General features: G+C 36.7%; 1 protein-coding gene across 1 annotated transcript; it reads left to right on the top strand.

The window, feature by feature from the left end:
• Positions 1-1284: 1284 nt before the first annotated feature.
• Positions 1285-13908, top strand: FGB (fibrinogen beta chain). The gene is made up of 9 exons (XM_058192752.1): positions 1285-1422; positions 1616-1633; positions 4563-4775; positions 6063-6246; positions 7686-7913; positions 9511-9624; positions 9980-10102; positions 12141-12426; positions 13290-13908. The coding sequence occupies exons 1-9, from the start codon at positions 1324-1326 to the stop codon at positions 13516-13518; spliced, it is 1494 nt and encodes a 497-aa protein (XP_058048735.1). The 5' UTR covers positions 1285-1323; the 3' UTR covers positions 13519-13908.
• The last annotated feature ends 430 nt before the right edge of the window (positions 13909-14338 follow it).

The raw sequence follows: 14338 nt of genomic DNA, 5'->3' as shown, positions 1-14338 counted from the left end.
CTCAAAGATTAAGCTACTACAGAATACCTACACCAGTATTTTGATCAGTAGGATAAATTCAGTAGCATATAATGTGGCGCTACCACGTCTTTTAGCTTCAGCTGGCCTAATAAAGATTATTGCTCTATAACAGAGGTCTTCAAACTTGGCAGCTTTAAGACTTATGGACTTCAACTCCCAGAATTCTCCAGCCAGCTATGCTGAAGTCCACAAATCTTAAAGCTGCCAAGTTTGAAGATCTCTGTTCTATAATATAGACTTGGAAACTTTTCTCAAAGTTGAGATGGTTATTGACAAGCATCTGCAAAAAACTGAGTTTATGATATCGTATCATAAATCCAGACTTTATGTTCTTTCATCCTAATTCCTGGAGGTGAAATTCAAATTTTTTCCCTACCGTTCTGTGGGTGTGGCTTGGTGGGCATGGCAGGGGAAGAATACTGTAAAATCTCCATTCCCACCCCCTTCCAGGGGAAGGATACTGCAAAATCCTCATTCCCAGCCCACTCTGGGGCCAGCCAGAGCTGGCATTTGCTGGTTCTCTGAACTACTCAAAATTTCCGCTACCGGTTCTCCAGAACCTGCTGAATTTCACCCCTGCTAATTCCTTATGCAAGCATGAGTTATGTTTGTTTTTTTGACACTTTCCTCGCCCTATAAGGGTAACCATTTCTTTTGTCCAGTTAAAAAAGAAAGTGGTATCCATTATGTCAATAACCATGGGATTTGATTATTTGATTTAACCAGGACAAAATACAGTGTGAATTCCCAAACATAACATAAGTTTCTCTGAAACCTTGTTTTTTATGCAGGGAACAAATTTGCATTTACAATTGTTTTTCTTTATGCAAGCCTTAAAAACTCAATTTTACAATAAGGCTTGTAATTGACAGACAAATTTTTGTTTTTACAAAGTGGTGATGTGGTTCAGGTTGAAGTGTCATTTGACAGTACAAATCGTACTATAAGGAAAGATCTCTAAACTACAATAACTGAAATTGCTATTTGTCAAAGATATAACCCAAATTCAAAGAAATGAGTTGTGCTAAAGCCCCACTGAATACTGATCATTTTGAATCACCGCCATTTGATTTCTGTAAATGAGCAGAACGATATTTTAAAAACTCATTGTTTCTGTGCCGAAGCTTGTGCATAGCAAAAAAATATTGCTCAATTAGTGATTTGTCCAGGCACCATAAGGTTAACTATTAACAATTTGAATGACAGTTGGACCTATCAGGAATCATTTAGTACCCCTCATGGTGACTCACTTATATAGGAGCTTGGATTTGCTTTCCCTAATTTGGAGGAAATTCTGCAAAGATGTTCAAGCAACTCAGTATCATGAAACTACTATTGCTCTTTCTTTTTTCTGTTGCTCTAGTTAAATCTGATGAAACTGCAGACTATGATGACGACGAGGTTAGAATATCACTTCTTTTATATGGTAGCATGTTTTCTACTTCATTTAGATTAAAACATATTTCTGATTTGTATAAACCAAAGTTTGATTTTCAACTTAATCTAAGAAAAATGTGCTACACTTTTTACTCATCCCAGTACATATTTTCAATTTCTCTCTCTCTTCATTTTCTCCTTTTTTTTCTTTATACAGGTAACTGATGCAACACCGGTAAGAATATTTTTTTAAAAAATTTAAAGTTAAAATATATAAGCATATACTAGTTTATGCTTGTTTCTGTGGTAGACAGCATTCTGGTAATGTGTTAATAGTGTCCTATCAAATGCCTTAACGCAGAAAAATCTATATACAGAAAAGTTAAACTTGTCTGAAAAATTTCAATTCGAAACCAAATTTTATTGCTACTTGGAATGAAATCTGGTTGGTGTAAGGGGAATCAGTTGATTTTATAGACATTCCTTCAGCATCATTTATAATATCCTTAGTGTTTATGGTTTTAAAAAGAATATAAGAAAAAAGAGTGTGAAAATATTCTTCATTCCTATAGTTAAGTGGGTGGAGTATAGAATCATTTGTCTTGATAATGCACACTGAAGATATGTTAAACAAAAGCCTATTGTCTGAGCAGGTAATCATTGAACTTTTCAGAAATTAAAAAATATTCCGTATTAGTCTAAAAACAATATTGAATATTTTATTATGTGTAATAGATATTTGTAAATGAAATTTTAAAATTTTGTGGAATGAAATATGATATTAGCTTACTTATTTATCAGCAAAATGTTATATAAAAAATATGATTAACATGCTAATCAGTGATAATCCATATAGCTAATACAGATATACATGCACATATATAAGTAATCTAAGAAAGTAAAGCCTGTTTCTCTTCATATTTGTACCCATAGGGCCTTAAGTTCTTTAGTCACTGTCTTTTATTTTAACGTACAAAATATTCTAACTGCTTTCCCTTTTTTCCCCAAATTTATCTTTTATTGTATAAAATGTTGTCTGAGGAATTTTGGAGATAATACCAAGCTCTTCCATGATTTTTGAACTTATGATTTCTTAGGACACCTGGCTAGGTGGCTCAGTGGCTAAGATGCTGAGCTTGTCGATCAGAAAGGTTAGCAGTTCGGTGGTCCGAATCCTTAGTATAGGTCTCCTGTGTGAGCAGGGAGTTGGGCTAGATGACCTCCAAGATCCCTTCCAACTCTGTAACTGTTGTTGTTGTTGTTGTTGTTATTATTATTATTATTATATCCAGATCCATAGCCTACATCCACACAACTGTGTTTTTCCTGAAGTGGATATAACCCATAAGATCTTCATGTCATGAAACTTTTCCTAGCTGCTTTAAACTGATTTTTATAGCTTTAGCTTTGTTTCTTTTTCCTTTCTCTATATGTGGATTTTTAAAAAAAATTCATTTGGCTAGTCTTGGTGATTTATTCTTAGTCCATTTTTTTGGTTAAAGTAGGCATTCATAACTGGAATGCAGAAATCTGAATGACTACTGGTGGTCTTCCAGTTTTTTCTTCCTTTCTTTTTTCTTTTTTAGCCCAGCACTGATGTTTTTAGGATTAAGCTATCTAGCACTCTCTCTTTCCCAACAAATGCATATGAAGGGGGTAATACAATATTTGACAGTACTAAGCAGAAGGAAGTGAAGTTTTTCTCTATGGCATTTTTCTCTTCTAATCTTATACTTAGAGGCTGCTTCTCTTCCATGTGGTTTCAGCTCAAATTTTATTGTGCATTATATTGAACAATGCAGATGCCCCAAATATAAGTCCTGCCCATAGACACATTTTAGAGTTGTGTGTTGCTTGCTGCTTCCTTCAAGAAACTAATGTTTGAAATGAGATCGCTTCTGCGTGGCTTTCACCCTGATGATGTTCCATAAAGCTTTCAAAACATGGTTGTTCTCTCGGGCCATGGGGTGAAATGGATAGGGCTCCTTGATTGAGAATGCCTATTACTCCTTTTCTGGTCTATATTGTGGCCAAATCACATTTGGGTTTTGGTTTGTATTGTTTTTTATGTTAGTATTTTTTAAGCTACCCAGAGTCAGTTGGAATTGGACATTGTCTAAACTGAATTAAGTAAACAAACAAATACAGAAACATGTCTAGGCTGAATCCTATTTTGGGAACTAAATCTCATTGAACTAATGGATTTTACATTTGACTAAATTAATGGGAATAATTTGTTAATGTTAATGCTGTAAACCTGAAGTTCAACCACATCATGTTTGCAATTTTTCTGACAGTAATAGAGCTTTGTTCTGAATAGATAGATATTGTGAATTAGTACACTGCAGTTGTGTATAAATATATGTGACAAAATATGTGACAAAAACAGGATTGCCAACATGATCATCAATGTTCAATGACAGATAGGGCACAAGAAGAAGAAGAAGTGTATACTATAGTAATAGAAGACAACAGTTATTTGAAAGAAGAGATGAGCTAAGCCTAATGGAAATAATGTATATGTATCTTACCTAATTAATGTGGTTTGCATAGTTCCCCAAATCATGATTTTAAAAATATTGTTGAGTAAGCTGAATTGTACTAAAACATAACTCATATAAACCCTGGCTAACAGTCCAAAGAATTGTTGTTGGATTAATACTGCATCCTAAACTAAAACCAAACCAATGATATTGTGCCATAGTGCAATGTAGGAACCTAGCCATTATTGTTAATCATATAGTCAAAAATTAAAATGTTAGTTACCGTAGGTAATCATCTCCATGCAATCTACAAGTTAATTATTATTTAATTTGAGCAATTAATTTCCATGAAAGAAAACTTACAGGCTTATTATAAAACATTAAACCACCAAGAGCATGAATGCTATAATAACTAAGGTACTGGACGAGGACCCGGAGGGATTGGTGTCAACTTGATGTGCCAAGGAAACTCAGGATATAAATCTAACAAAGTAAGAAACCAAGAAAAATGCAGTACACAGAAATATTCCCAAAAAAACATGGCACATTTTTCCCCACATGAGTTTGCATCACTTTTTTTTTGAAAATTTGATTATCTGTGTTTTTTGCTAGAAAATTTCTCATCTTGAAAATTCTGACTGATTGCAATTTATAACAGTATTTTTCCTTGATGCTAAATAGATTGAAAGTGGAGGTGGGGCTGTGGATGCACGAGGTCACAGGCCTTTGAACAAGAAACGGGAGCCACTTCCAACTCTCAGGCCAGCGCCTCTTCCTCCTGTTGGTGGCGTGAGATATCGAGCTCGTCCAACAAAAAAACCTGTTACTGGTGCAAAGCCAGGCCCAATCGTTTACCCTGATAGTGGAGGTTGCAAACACTTGGCAGAGGAACTGGTAGGTATTAATTGTACTGAGATAGAGTTGGGCTAGAATATTTAAGACTAAATAATATGTTGCTTTCATTAATGTTTCCTTTTCAGATTTATTGCGCCTCTTCTTGAATGGAATGTTTATATGCAAGTCCATTTGTTATGTGTCCATTTGCTATGGACGATAAACTGTTTCAAATAGAATACTCACATACATACACAAAAACATTGATTCCTAGGAAGATTGTTTTAAAACATACAAATTAGGCCATTACAATTATAATTGTTTGAGTATTTCTTCCCTTTCATTATTTGCCTGATATGATTAAATCAGTGGCAGAGATGTCAACATGACTTTTGTCATAGGACTCCATAAGGCACCAAGTTCAGAATATCGTTGCGCTCATTTCCTGTAACTCTGCTTGAAGAAGGAATGGGCAGGACCAGATATCTGAGTCTGATTCATTTATTTTTTTAATCTTTTTAGGCAGGGGTCGGATTGAAAACTTTTAAGCAAGCCGTTTGCTGCCCAGTTGCTGGGTGGACATGTCCATGGGGCGTGTCCATGGGGTGTGTGTCCATGGGGTGTGGCCTACTCGGCCTCCTGCACCACGGTAGGGGGCATTTTCACCCTCCCCAGGCCCCAGAGGCTTTCCTCGAGCCTCCAGGAGGACGAAAATGGCCTCCCCCAGGCACTGGACACCCTCCGGAGGCCAGAAATGGGCCCGTTTCCAGACTTCCGGTACTTCCGGTAGGCCCATTTTTCACCCTCCCAGAGCCTCCAAATGGGCCCTGCACTTACCTCGCATCCAAAATGGGCCGCATGGAGACTTCTGAGAGGGGACGGGCGGGGTGGGCTGGGTCAGCCAGTCCTTGTAACTACTGGTTCGGCGATTCAGATTAAAATTAACATCCGGTTCACCCGAATCTGTCCAAACTGGCTGAATCCCACCCCTGCTTTTAGGGCTGCTTTTGATGGCACCATGAGAAGAACACTTCCATATTTCTGCAAATCCCCATGAATACCATTCTTAGTCTCACTAGATCCATAGAATCCACAAAAATGACTCTTCATATCATAAAGGATTATTACTTGGAAAATATTACTTGGATTGGTGTGAGATGTTGTTAAGAAGAGAGATTTTTATAAGGCTCATAGCAAAATAGAAAAGAATTAAGCTCTCTCAATCATCTTGTTTAATGTCGTTTTGATAATAAAGAGAACTATCCCAGTTACTGTTTGTACTTTTTAAAGGTTATTTTATCATTTCTAATTTTGAATTAACCTACTGAACTTGTTCTTCTTTTTAAGGGTGTATTATGTCCAACAGGTTGTGAACTGAGAACTGAACTATTGAAGCAAGAAAACACAGTGAAGCCAACTATTAAGGATCTAACAGACAAAGTACAGAATCTACACCAGTCCTCCACAACTATCAATAATTATGCTCATTTATTAGATGAACGTTTAGCCAAAAGGCAAAAACAATATACAGGTAAGCTGTCAAACAGTAAATTAGTATGTAGGCAAAACTGCCTTGTTTTCATCATGAAAGTTTTGTTTTTTAAAAGAGATGTGGGGTAGCAAACAATATGAAAAGGCAAATACATTCTACAAAAAAAGTACACTTGTATAAAGTATGCTTAAATCACGTGATTTAAGTCTCAAAGGTGGCGCAGTGGTTAGAATGCAGTACTGCAGCTACTTCTGCTGATTGCCAAATACGTGCAGTTTGGCAGTTTGAATCTCACCAGGCTCAAACTTGACTCAGCCTTCCATCCTTTCGAGAGAGATAAAATGAGGACCCAGATTGTTGGTGGCAATATGCTGACTCTGTAAACCACTTAGAGAGGGTTGTAAAGTACTGTGAAGCAGTATATAAGTCTAAATGCGATTGCAATTGCTATATTTCAAAAGGCAGCTGGAGTTTGTTTTTCCTTGAAGATATTTTGCTTGGATATACAGAACTGAAGAAGCTTCTTGGATTTGAAGTGAAATGTCTTCAAGAAAAATAAAAACCAAGAAAGTCCAGTTGCCTTTTGAAAAAGCATATTTTGGACAGCCGTGACCTGGATGACTGAAAATCTCCATAAACACATGATCTAAGCCAAAAAACTGACTATACTTAGTAAATAAAGTTTATATCGTTTTCTAGTTTCTACGTGTTTGCTATAATAACTGTAAAAATTAATTTTAATCACTGTTGCATTTTCTTTATAGTTATACATTAGGTAACATAAATAACAGTTTTCTAGTATAATCTTGTATTTATTTAAAAGTGAGTTCTACTAAACTAACAAAATTGGAGCTCTTGCATTCCTGCCCATACTTTAACTTGCAATCTTTTAGATAGTCTAAATCTTATCTTTGGTTGCAAAATCTGCTTGTGAAATTTGCCATGTACATCAGTATGCCAAATTTGTCGCATCAGCTGGTTCCCAATCTGAGTAATTAGTGATTCCCAACCCTGGGCTATTAAATGCTTTTGACAAACATTTTCTTTTATTTTTGACCATTAATCATTCTTCCTGGGAATGATGAGACCTAGAATAATCTAGGAATCCAAGAGTGAAAACTACTTAAATTAATATACCAGTCAAGTACTTGACCCAGTAAGCAGATATGTCCCTCAATCATCTATGATCTTTGTCTAAGAGGAAAAGGGGAAGAAAGTTTAGACCTTGGTTTGTAAAACAGCAATTTATAAAATGGCAAAATTGTAATTGTTTATGTTGCATATAGTGCGACCTGTTCATAGAAATTTACATAGATTGGGCAGCCTTTGTTCTTTTTTCCTGGAGTTTTAGAGTCTAGAAATAAGCATAGTACAGGAATTAGAAGGAAATGGAAAGTCTTAATATCTTGTTAAATGTATTTTGTTGTTCTTTTTAAAAAGCTTGCCACCTCTTCACATTCATTTCTTTTTATCTCCAGATAATCAGAATTTAATTTCCCAATATAACAGAGAGCTTGAGGAACACTACATTTTCATCAAGGAGAAATTAGATAACAGCATTCCGTCCAATTTACGACTTCTTCGTTCAGTTGTGGATACGTTGAACAAAAAGTTACAAAAACTAGAAAACGCTATTACGGCACAGTTGTCTGAATGCCAAACCTCTTGTACAGTTTCTTGCAATGTCCCAGTCGTGAGTGGCAAAGGTAATGTTTCATTTCTCCCACTTGCTTTGCCCTTAGAAATGAGACAGATTCTTAGATAGCTTAGACTGCTGCAATCGTTTACATTTCAGTCTCCTGCAAAGGTCAACATTGCCCAATCGCTTTGTAGCAGTGTTGTACCTCTTTGGATTACCAACATTTCTCTTGGATCATTGCACCTTTTGAATCCAAAATTCCTAGATTCTCATGCTGTCCCTCATGGCCCTTGTAGCTGGCTATTGACAGTTCTGAAGTGTAAATGAAAATCTTCGAGGGCCACATGCCAATACGGTTAGATGTGAGATCTGTGGTATATGAAACTAGAGTTATGTGTGGGTGGGCTACCTTTATTCTTTGGTAGCTTCCTTCTTTCTTTCCTTTGAAATTTGAAATTAGGTCAAGAAATGCTGCATGTATAGCTTCATAAGTTACCCTTTGTAGCTGTTGATGCTTTCCTTCGTCTTATTTCTCAATCATAAAGGAATGTGTGAGAACTAATTCTTGGACTTTAAGTTAATAGCACATATTAACTTAAAGGTACTGTGACACAGGTACTGTGTCAGGAAAGCTTGGATTCAGACATTGTTTGAAGTTAAGACTTCCCAACAACACAACAGAAAAGCCTGACTCCATAAACTCATTGCCATATTCAAAAAACAGCAGAAGGATCATAGATATGACATGGCTTGATAAAGTCCATTAGTTTGGATAAGAAAGAAGACATGTTATACACAGAAGATTTGTCTAATGCGAAAGAGAGCAATAAAGATCAATCAGCCTTAAAGTTTAGATCCTAGACCAGGGCGCCTCAAACTTTTTAAACAGGGGACCAATTCACGGTCCCTCAGACTGTTGGGGGCCTGGGCCGGCTGGGTGGGCGTGGCTAGATGGACATGTGAATGGGTGGGTGTGGCCAATTTAGCCGTCCATTAAATAATACACATAAATTATACTTTAATTTGTTATGCTCCTGGGGTTGGAAAGCAGGTTAGTGAAGGGGTTGTGGCTGCCTTGGGGTGTGTGTGAGGGACTCTCTCTCTCTCTCTCTCTCTCTCTGTGTGTGTGTGTATATATGTGTGTGTCTTTCTTTCTCTCTCTCTCTGGAGGCTGGGGAAGGCGGGTGGGGGCCAGTGGGTAGGTGGCCAGCATCATGGTCCCACGCAGGCCAGATTAATGGCTTCAGCAAGCCGTATCTGGCCCATGGGCAGTAGTTTGAGGACCCCTGTCCTAGACTTTTCCTCCCACCCTTGTTTGGTTGTTCTTCCCTTGGCCTTGAGAGCTCCATGTTTATATAATAGTTATTTATTATCTCAACAGTAATGGCTTCTGTATGGCCAAATTCAATCCTTACAGTGGGATGGACGAAAGAATTTCCAAATCAGCATTTCTAAAAATGCATTTAGTCCTAAGTAAGGCACAGATCCCAAAAGCAAGCATATACTTGAAAATTCTATGATAGGTGTTTACTGCAGGTAAAATCTTCAAGCCTTCCCCTGTAGTTTTAATTATGTTGTAGTTTTCTGTAGTTTACCTATTCCTCTGTTCAGCACATTTTTGTTGCTCACTAAACTATACAGATAATGGATTTTTCTGTTTGCAGAGTGTGAAGACATATATAGAAGAGGCGGTGAAACATCTGAGTTGTACCTTGTTCAGCCTGATCCTTTCTTTAAGCCATTCAGAGTGTATTGTGATATGACCACAGAAAATGGAGGTAATTGTTAAGCTAGTGTCCTTAATCAAAATGGTTTTGCATGATGGATCCACCAACTTTATAATATTCACTTGCTTCTTCAAGTACTGTATGCGTACAATGATAAGAGCAAAAAACAAGAAGATCCACTTCCAAATGCTGGGATCTTTTTTCCTAGACAATAGACTGAGCATAGAAGGGGAGGACACACAATTGGCTAAGCGTAACAGTGATAACAAGAGGGAGTCCATTCAGAATGAGAACTCTATGAAGGGCATTGGGTCCTTTCCCCATCCTCCAGTTATGGAGATTTATGGAAATATTTCAAGAAAGTGGACTGTATAATAGTTATTATAATTGTTATCATTTTGAACAGGTTGGCTTCTAATTCAAAACCGCCAGGATGGAAGTGTTGGCTTTGGAAGAAGATGGGATGCATATAAAAAAGGATTTGGAAATATTGCTTTCAGTGGTGGAAAGAACTACTGTGACACCCCAGGTAAGAATCTGTTTTCCAGCAGTGTGTTCCAGTGGTCCGTTCCACTTCCCTTCGCTACTGGTTTGGAACAGGAGTGTGCACGCTCATGCGCGGTGCTTCTGCACATGTGCAGAGTGTCTGTGATGACGTCCTGGTGGGTGGGTGGAGCCTCCCGCCACGGCTACTACTGGTTCGCAGGATCCGGAGCGAACCTATAGGGGCCCACCACTGGTGTGTACCAATACATAGTTATCAGTTGCTAATTTTGCTAATGCAAAATTTAACAGATATTTCTTTTTTCTTTAAATGATTTTTATTTTATTTATTTTATTTTATTCAAAAGTTAAATTACAAAACTCAAAAAAAGAAAAAATATTCACAGAAGCAAACAAACAAAAAACAAACAAACAATAAAAAGTGGATTAAAATAACGCAAACACATATACATACTGTATATTACCTGCCTCCAATTGATTACTGATAAATATATTACAACAACATTAGTTTCCCACCCCTTGAGATACAGGCTCATTTTTTCCCCAAATGTCTAATTTTATTTACAAATTATTAATCTGTCCCCTATACTATATTAATGGCCCAATAGTTAACAGGTAGAACAACAAATAAACAAACCAAAAATAAGATTAAAATTTCAAAACCCTCTATAATAAACTATTACTTTATTCATAGAAAATTTACCATGGCTTTGTACTTTAATCTATCTGAAGTCATCCCAACTCTGATTCATCCTGGATCAAATATCCACAATTGTTTCTTACTACCCTCTCTTATCAATTATTGTCTGTTTAAATATAATAGATCCATTCTATTCTATTGTTGATCTAACTAAAGTTGATCTATCTTCTCCCAACTGAACTTGTTTTTGAGTTAAGTATGATAAATCCATTCTCCATCTATTTCAATCTTCTTAAAGAAAACCAATTCAGTCAGTTTTCTGCTGTTGTAAAAGAGAGCAAACTTGAACTTTGTCTATAACATCCATCTCAGAAGTTGTATTCAGCAGGCTCTGACTAGTTCTGGAGAACCGGTAGCAGAAATTTTGAATAGTAAATACCAACTCTGACTGGCCCCACCCACATCTATTCTCTGCCTCCTAAGTCCCAGCTCATTGGGACGAAATGGGAATTTTGCAATAACTTTCCCCTGGATTGGGGATGGAATGGAGATTTTACAGTATCCTCCCCCTGGAGTGGAGTGGGAATGGAGATTTTACAGTATCCTTACCCTGCCATGTCCACCAAGCCACGCCCAACAAGCCATGCCACACCCAACAAGCCACGCCCACAGAATCGGTAGTAAAAAAAATTGAATCCCACCACTGATCCATATCTCTTTTAGTCTCCTTCACTGAATCTACCAGTTTCAAATCAGATTTCTTTTGTGAATCTAATTTACTTGCATTTATGCCAGTTACTTGCATTTCTATGTTCTTTTGTGATCATAATGTGTTAACTGTTTTAAAAGTGTTCAAGTTGCGTTTCCATATTACCAAACATTTATTTTTTTTTACTATGGTACCACCCACTTTTCCTTGTCAGTAATATGATACATTGTTTTTCTGGTGTAACTTGTGAAATATTAGTACCACTTTACGAAGTCTTTGTAAAAGACTTTGTAAAGCAATTTGACAAAGGCTTTTTCTAAGTTTCAACATCCTTTTTATGTTTTGTGACCAGAACTTGATGCAGTATTCCAAGTTCAGCCGTAGTAAGACTTTGTACGGCCAAACTTAGAATACTACATCAAGTTCTGGTCACAAAACATAAAAAAGAGGTTGAGATTTAGAAAAAAAATCTTTGTCACATTGCTTTGACCTCAGTAAAAAGAACATTCATGTCACCAATCCCCAGCAAGTTGCCATGCCGTTCTTTTAAGTATGGACTCAGAATACTGGAAAAGGTAATAAGGACATATAAATCATATTTTTCATATATCCGGACTGACTGGTTCAGTTATTATGGTATAGCTTTATGACAGGTTGATGACCCTGCTTAAAATTTGATGAAAAGAGCTTCAGGGGATTTATTTTGTGTCATAGGTGAATATTGGCTTGGAAACGACAAAATCAACCAGATTAGCAAACTGGGGCCTACTGAACTTTTAATTGAACTGGAAGATTGGGATGGCACTAAAGTTAAAGCTCACTATGGAGGCTTCAGTATTCAGAATGAAAACAGCAAATACCAGCTCTCCATTAGTAACTACAGGGGTACAGCCGGAAATGCACTTTTAGAAGGAGCTTCACAGCTATTTGGGGAAAACAGAACAATGACGATCCACAATGGCATGTTCTTCAGCACTTTTGACAGAGACAATGATGGATGGTAAGTATATGCTTTTTTCATTCGGTTTCTTTCTAGTTTTATGTAGCACTTCCGCAAAAAGTCTTTGACTTTATTTTTGCAAATCACCCTCCTACAGAGGAATTTTTGGGTAATTTTTTTCTATAGTTCCCCGTGAGTGAGCTCGGTTGAGCTCAGTGAAATTCATTACAGAAATTCATATCATTCGTCCAATTTTTATCCCACGTTTTCTCTGGGAACTCAAGGTTGGATGAATAATGTAGTATTTTTTCCTTCCACTTTTCTCCCCAGCACATCTATGGAATTAATTAGGTTGTGAAAAAGTGTCTGGCTGAAAGTCATTTAATGAGTTTCCATGATTGAAATGGACTTGAATCTCGGTCTCTTTGATCTTAGTTCAATACCATAACCATTTTAACCCTTCATTAGAGCTGTACAGTGTTGCTTTTCTGTCTGAAAAAGATTATAAAGAATAGCCAAAAAGTAAAATTATGAGCATCCGATATTCCATTTTCGGACAGCTGATCTTCTAGAGCAGATACATTGATTAAAACAAGTAACTTTTCTAAATAAAATACAGCTGTTTCTGATGTGCTATCTTATATATAAAAAGTATGTTAAAGCAATACTTCATATTGTTTTGTTTGGGATTTAAGAAAGTTTCACGTACAGTAAATACTAAATGGATGCACTTTATTGGGAAATATAGACATTTGAAAGTCAACAACTAAAATCGAAAAAGCCAAAGCTGGAAAGTTTCTATTATTTTTGTTATGTGTGTCACAGCAGTGGATATATACACATAGTAAGATAAGACAAGATTCATAGTACGTATTTATATTTCAGTTATTGATATCTATTCTTTTAAATATTTTGTGTCACAGGATACACCCAGATCCCAAAAAGCAATGCTCTAAAGAAGATGGCGGTGGATGGTGGTATAATCGTTGTCATTCAGCCAATCCAAATGGCAGATACTACTGGGGTGGACACTACACACCAGAAATGGCAAAACATGGAACAGATGATGGAGTTGTATGGATGAATTGGAAAGGATCCTGGTATTCACTCAAAGAAGTCAGCCTGAAGCTGAGACCAATCTCCCAGTCCTAGTAACAATGATTATTTAAATAAATAATTGCAAGTGTCTGAGTTCACATCTGTTTCATGATACTCAACTTTTACTTTGCATAAAAGCAGTGAAGAACAATTCTTACTTGGTGATTTGTTTAAAAGCATTTTGATAAAAAATGGAAAGATTATGCTGGAAATGAATCTACCAACCGATTAAAACAATGTTATTTGTGATGTACAAAGGGGCAGAAATGTAGATTTTGCTAAATAAATATTTTACCCTAATGTCTGCCCATTAGCTTACTCACCAAAAAGTAGATTCATAAGTAGTGAGGTTTTGTCACACATTTTGTTGAAGATGCTTAATAAAACAAGCCAAGTTCTATGGACAGGATGCTTTGTCCTTCTAGCTTCCTTCTTAGTATGCAAACATGATTTTATACCACCTGTTTAAAACAATATCGTTGTATCTTTTGTTTTACATTGTTCTCATAGCTCTTAGCATGTTTCTGATTTCTTTTTAATCATTGGAGGCTAAAACATTTCTGGATTTATACCATAACTTCTCAAGCCCTGCAAGGCCTGTTAGAGGAATATTAAGGTTGGGAATTTCATTTTCAATATATTTGTAATGCACAGGTTAGGAAAGGTTTATTAAATTTATTTGCTGCCCATCTTGCCACCAGGCAACTCTGGGCAGCTTACAACATTTTATACACACACACACACACACACAGAGAGAGAGAGAGAGAGAGAGAGAGAGAGAGAGAGAGATGGTGGGAAGTGGGAACTACTATTAGTCGATAAACCATCTCCAGTGATATTCCCCAAAGCAGGGGTCTCCAACCTTGGCAACTTT

This window comes from Ahaetulla prasina, chromosome 8 (genome assembly GCF_028640845.1).
Source record: "Ahaetulla prasina isolate Xishuangbanna chromosome 8, ASM2864084v1, whole genome shotgun sequence".
NCBI classification, from domain to species: Eukaryota; Metazoa; Chordata; class Lepidosauria; order Squamata; family Colubridae; genus Ahaetulla; species Ahaetulla prasina.
This window is presented reverse-complemented; position numbering and strand designations above follow the sequence as displayed.

What these genes read in the sequence shown, in the direction of transcription:
- FGB (XM_058192752.1), top strand. Translation starts at nt 1,324, where the DNA reads ATGTTCAAGCAACTCAGTATCATGAAACTACTATTGCTCTTTCTTTTT. An exon ending in AACACTTGGCAGAGGAACTG is followed by an intron (nt 4,776 to 6,062) that starts GTAGGTATTAAT and finishes CTTCTTTTTAAG; the next exon opens with GGTGTATTATGTCCAACAGG. An exon ending in GAACTACTGTGACACCCCAG is followed by an intron (nt 10,103 to 12,140) that starts GTAAGAATCTGT and finishes TTTGTGTCATAG; the next exon opens with GTGAATATTGGCTTGGAAAC.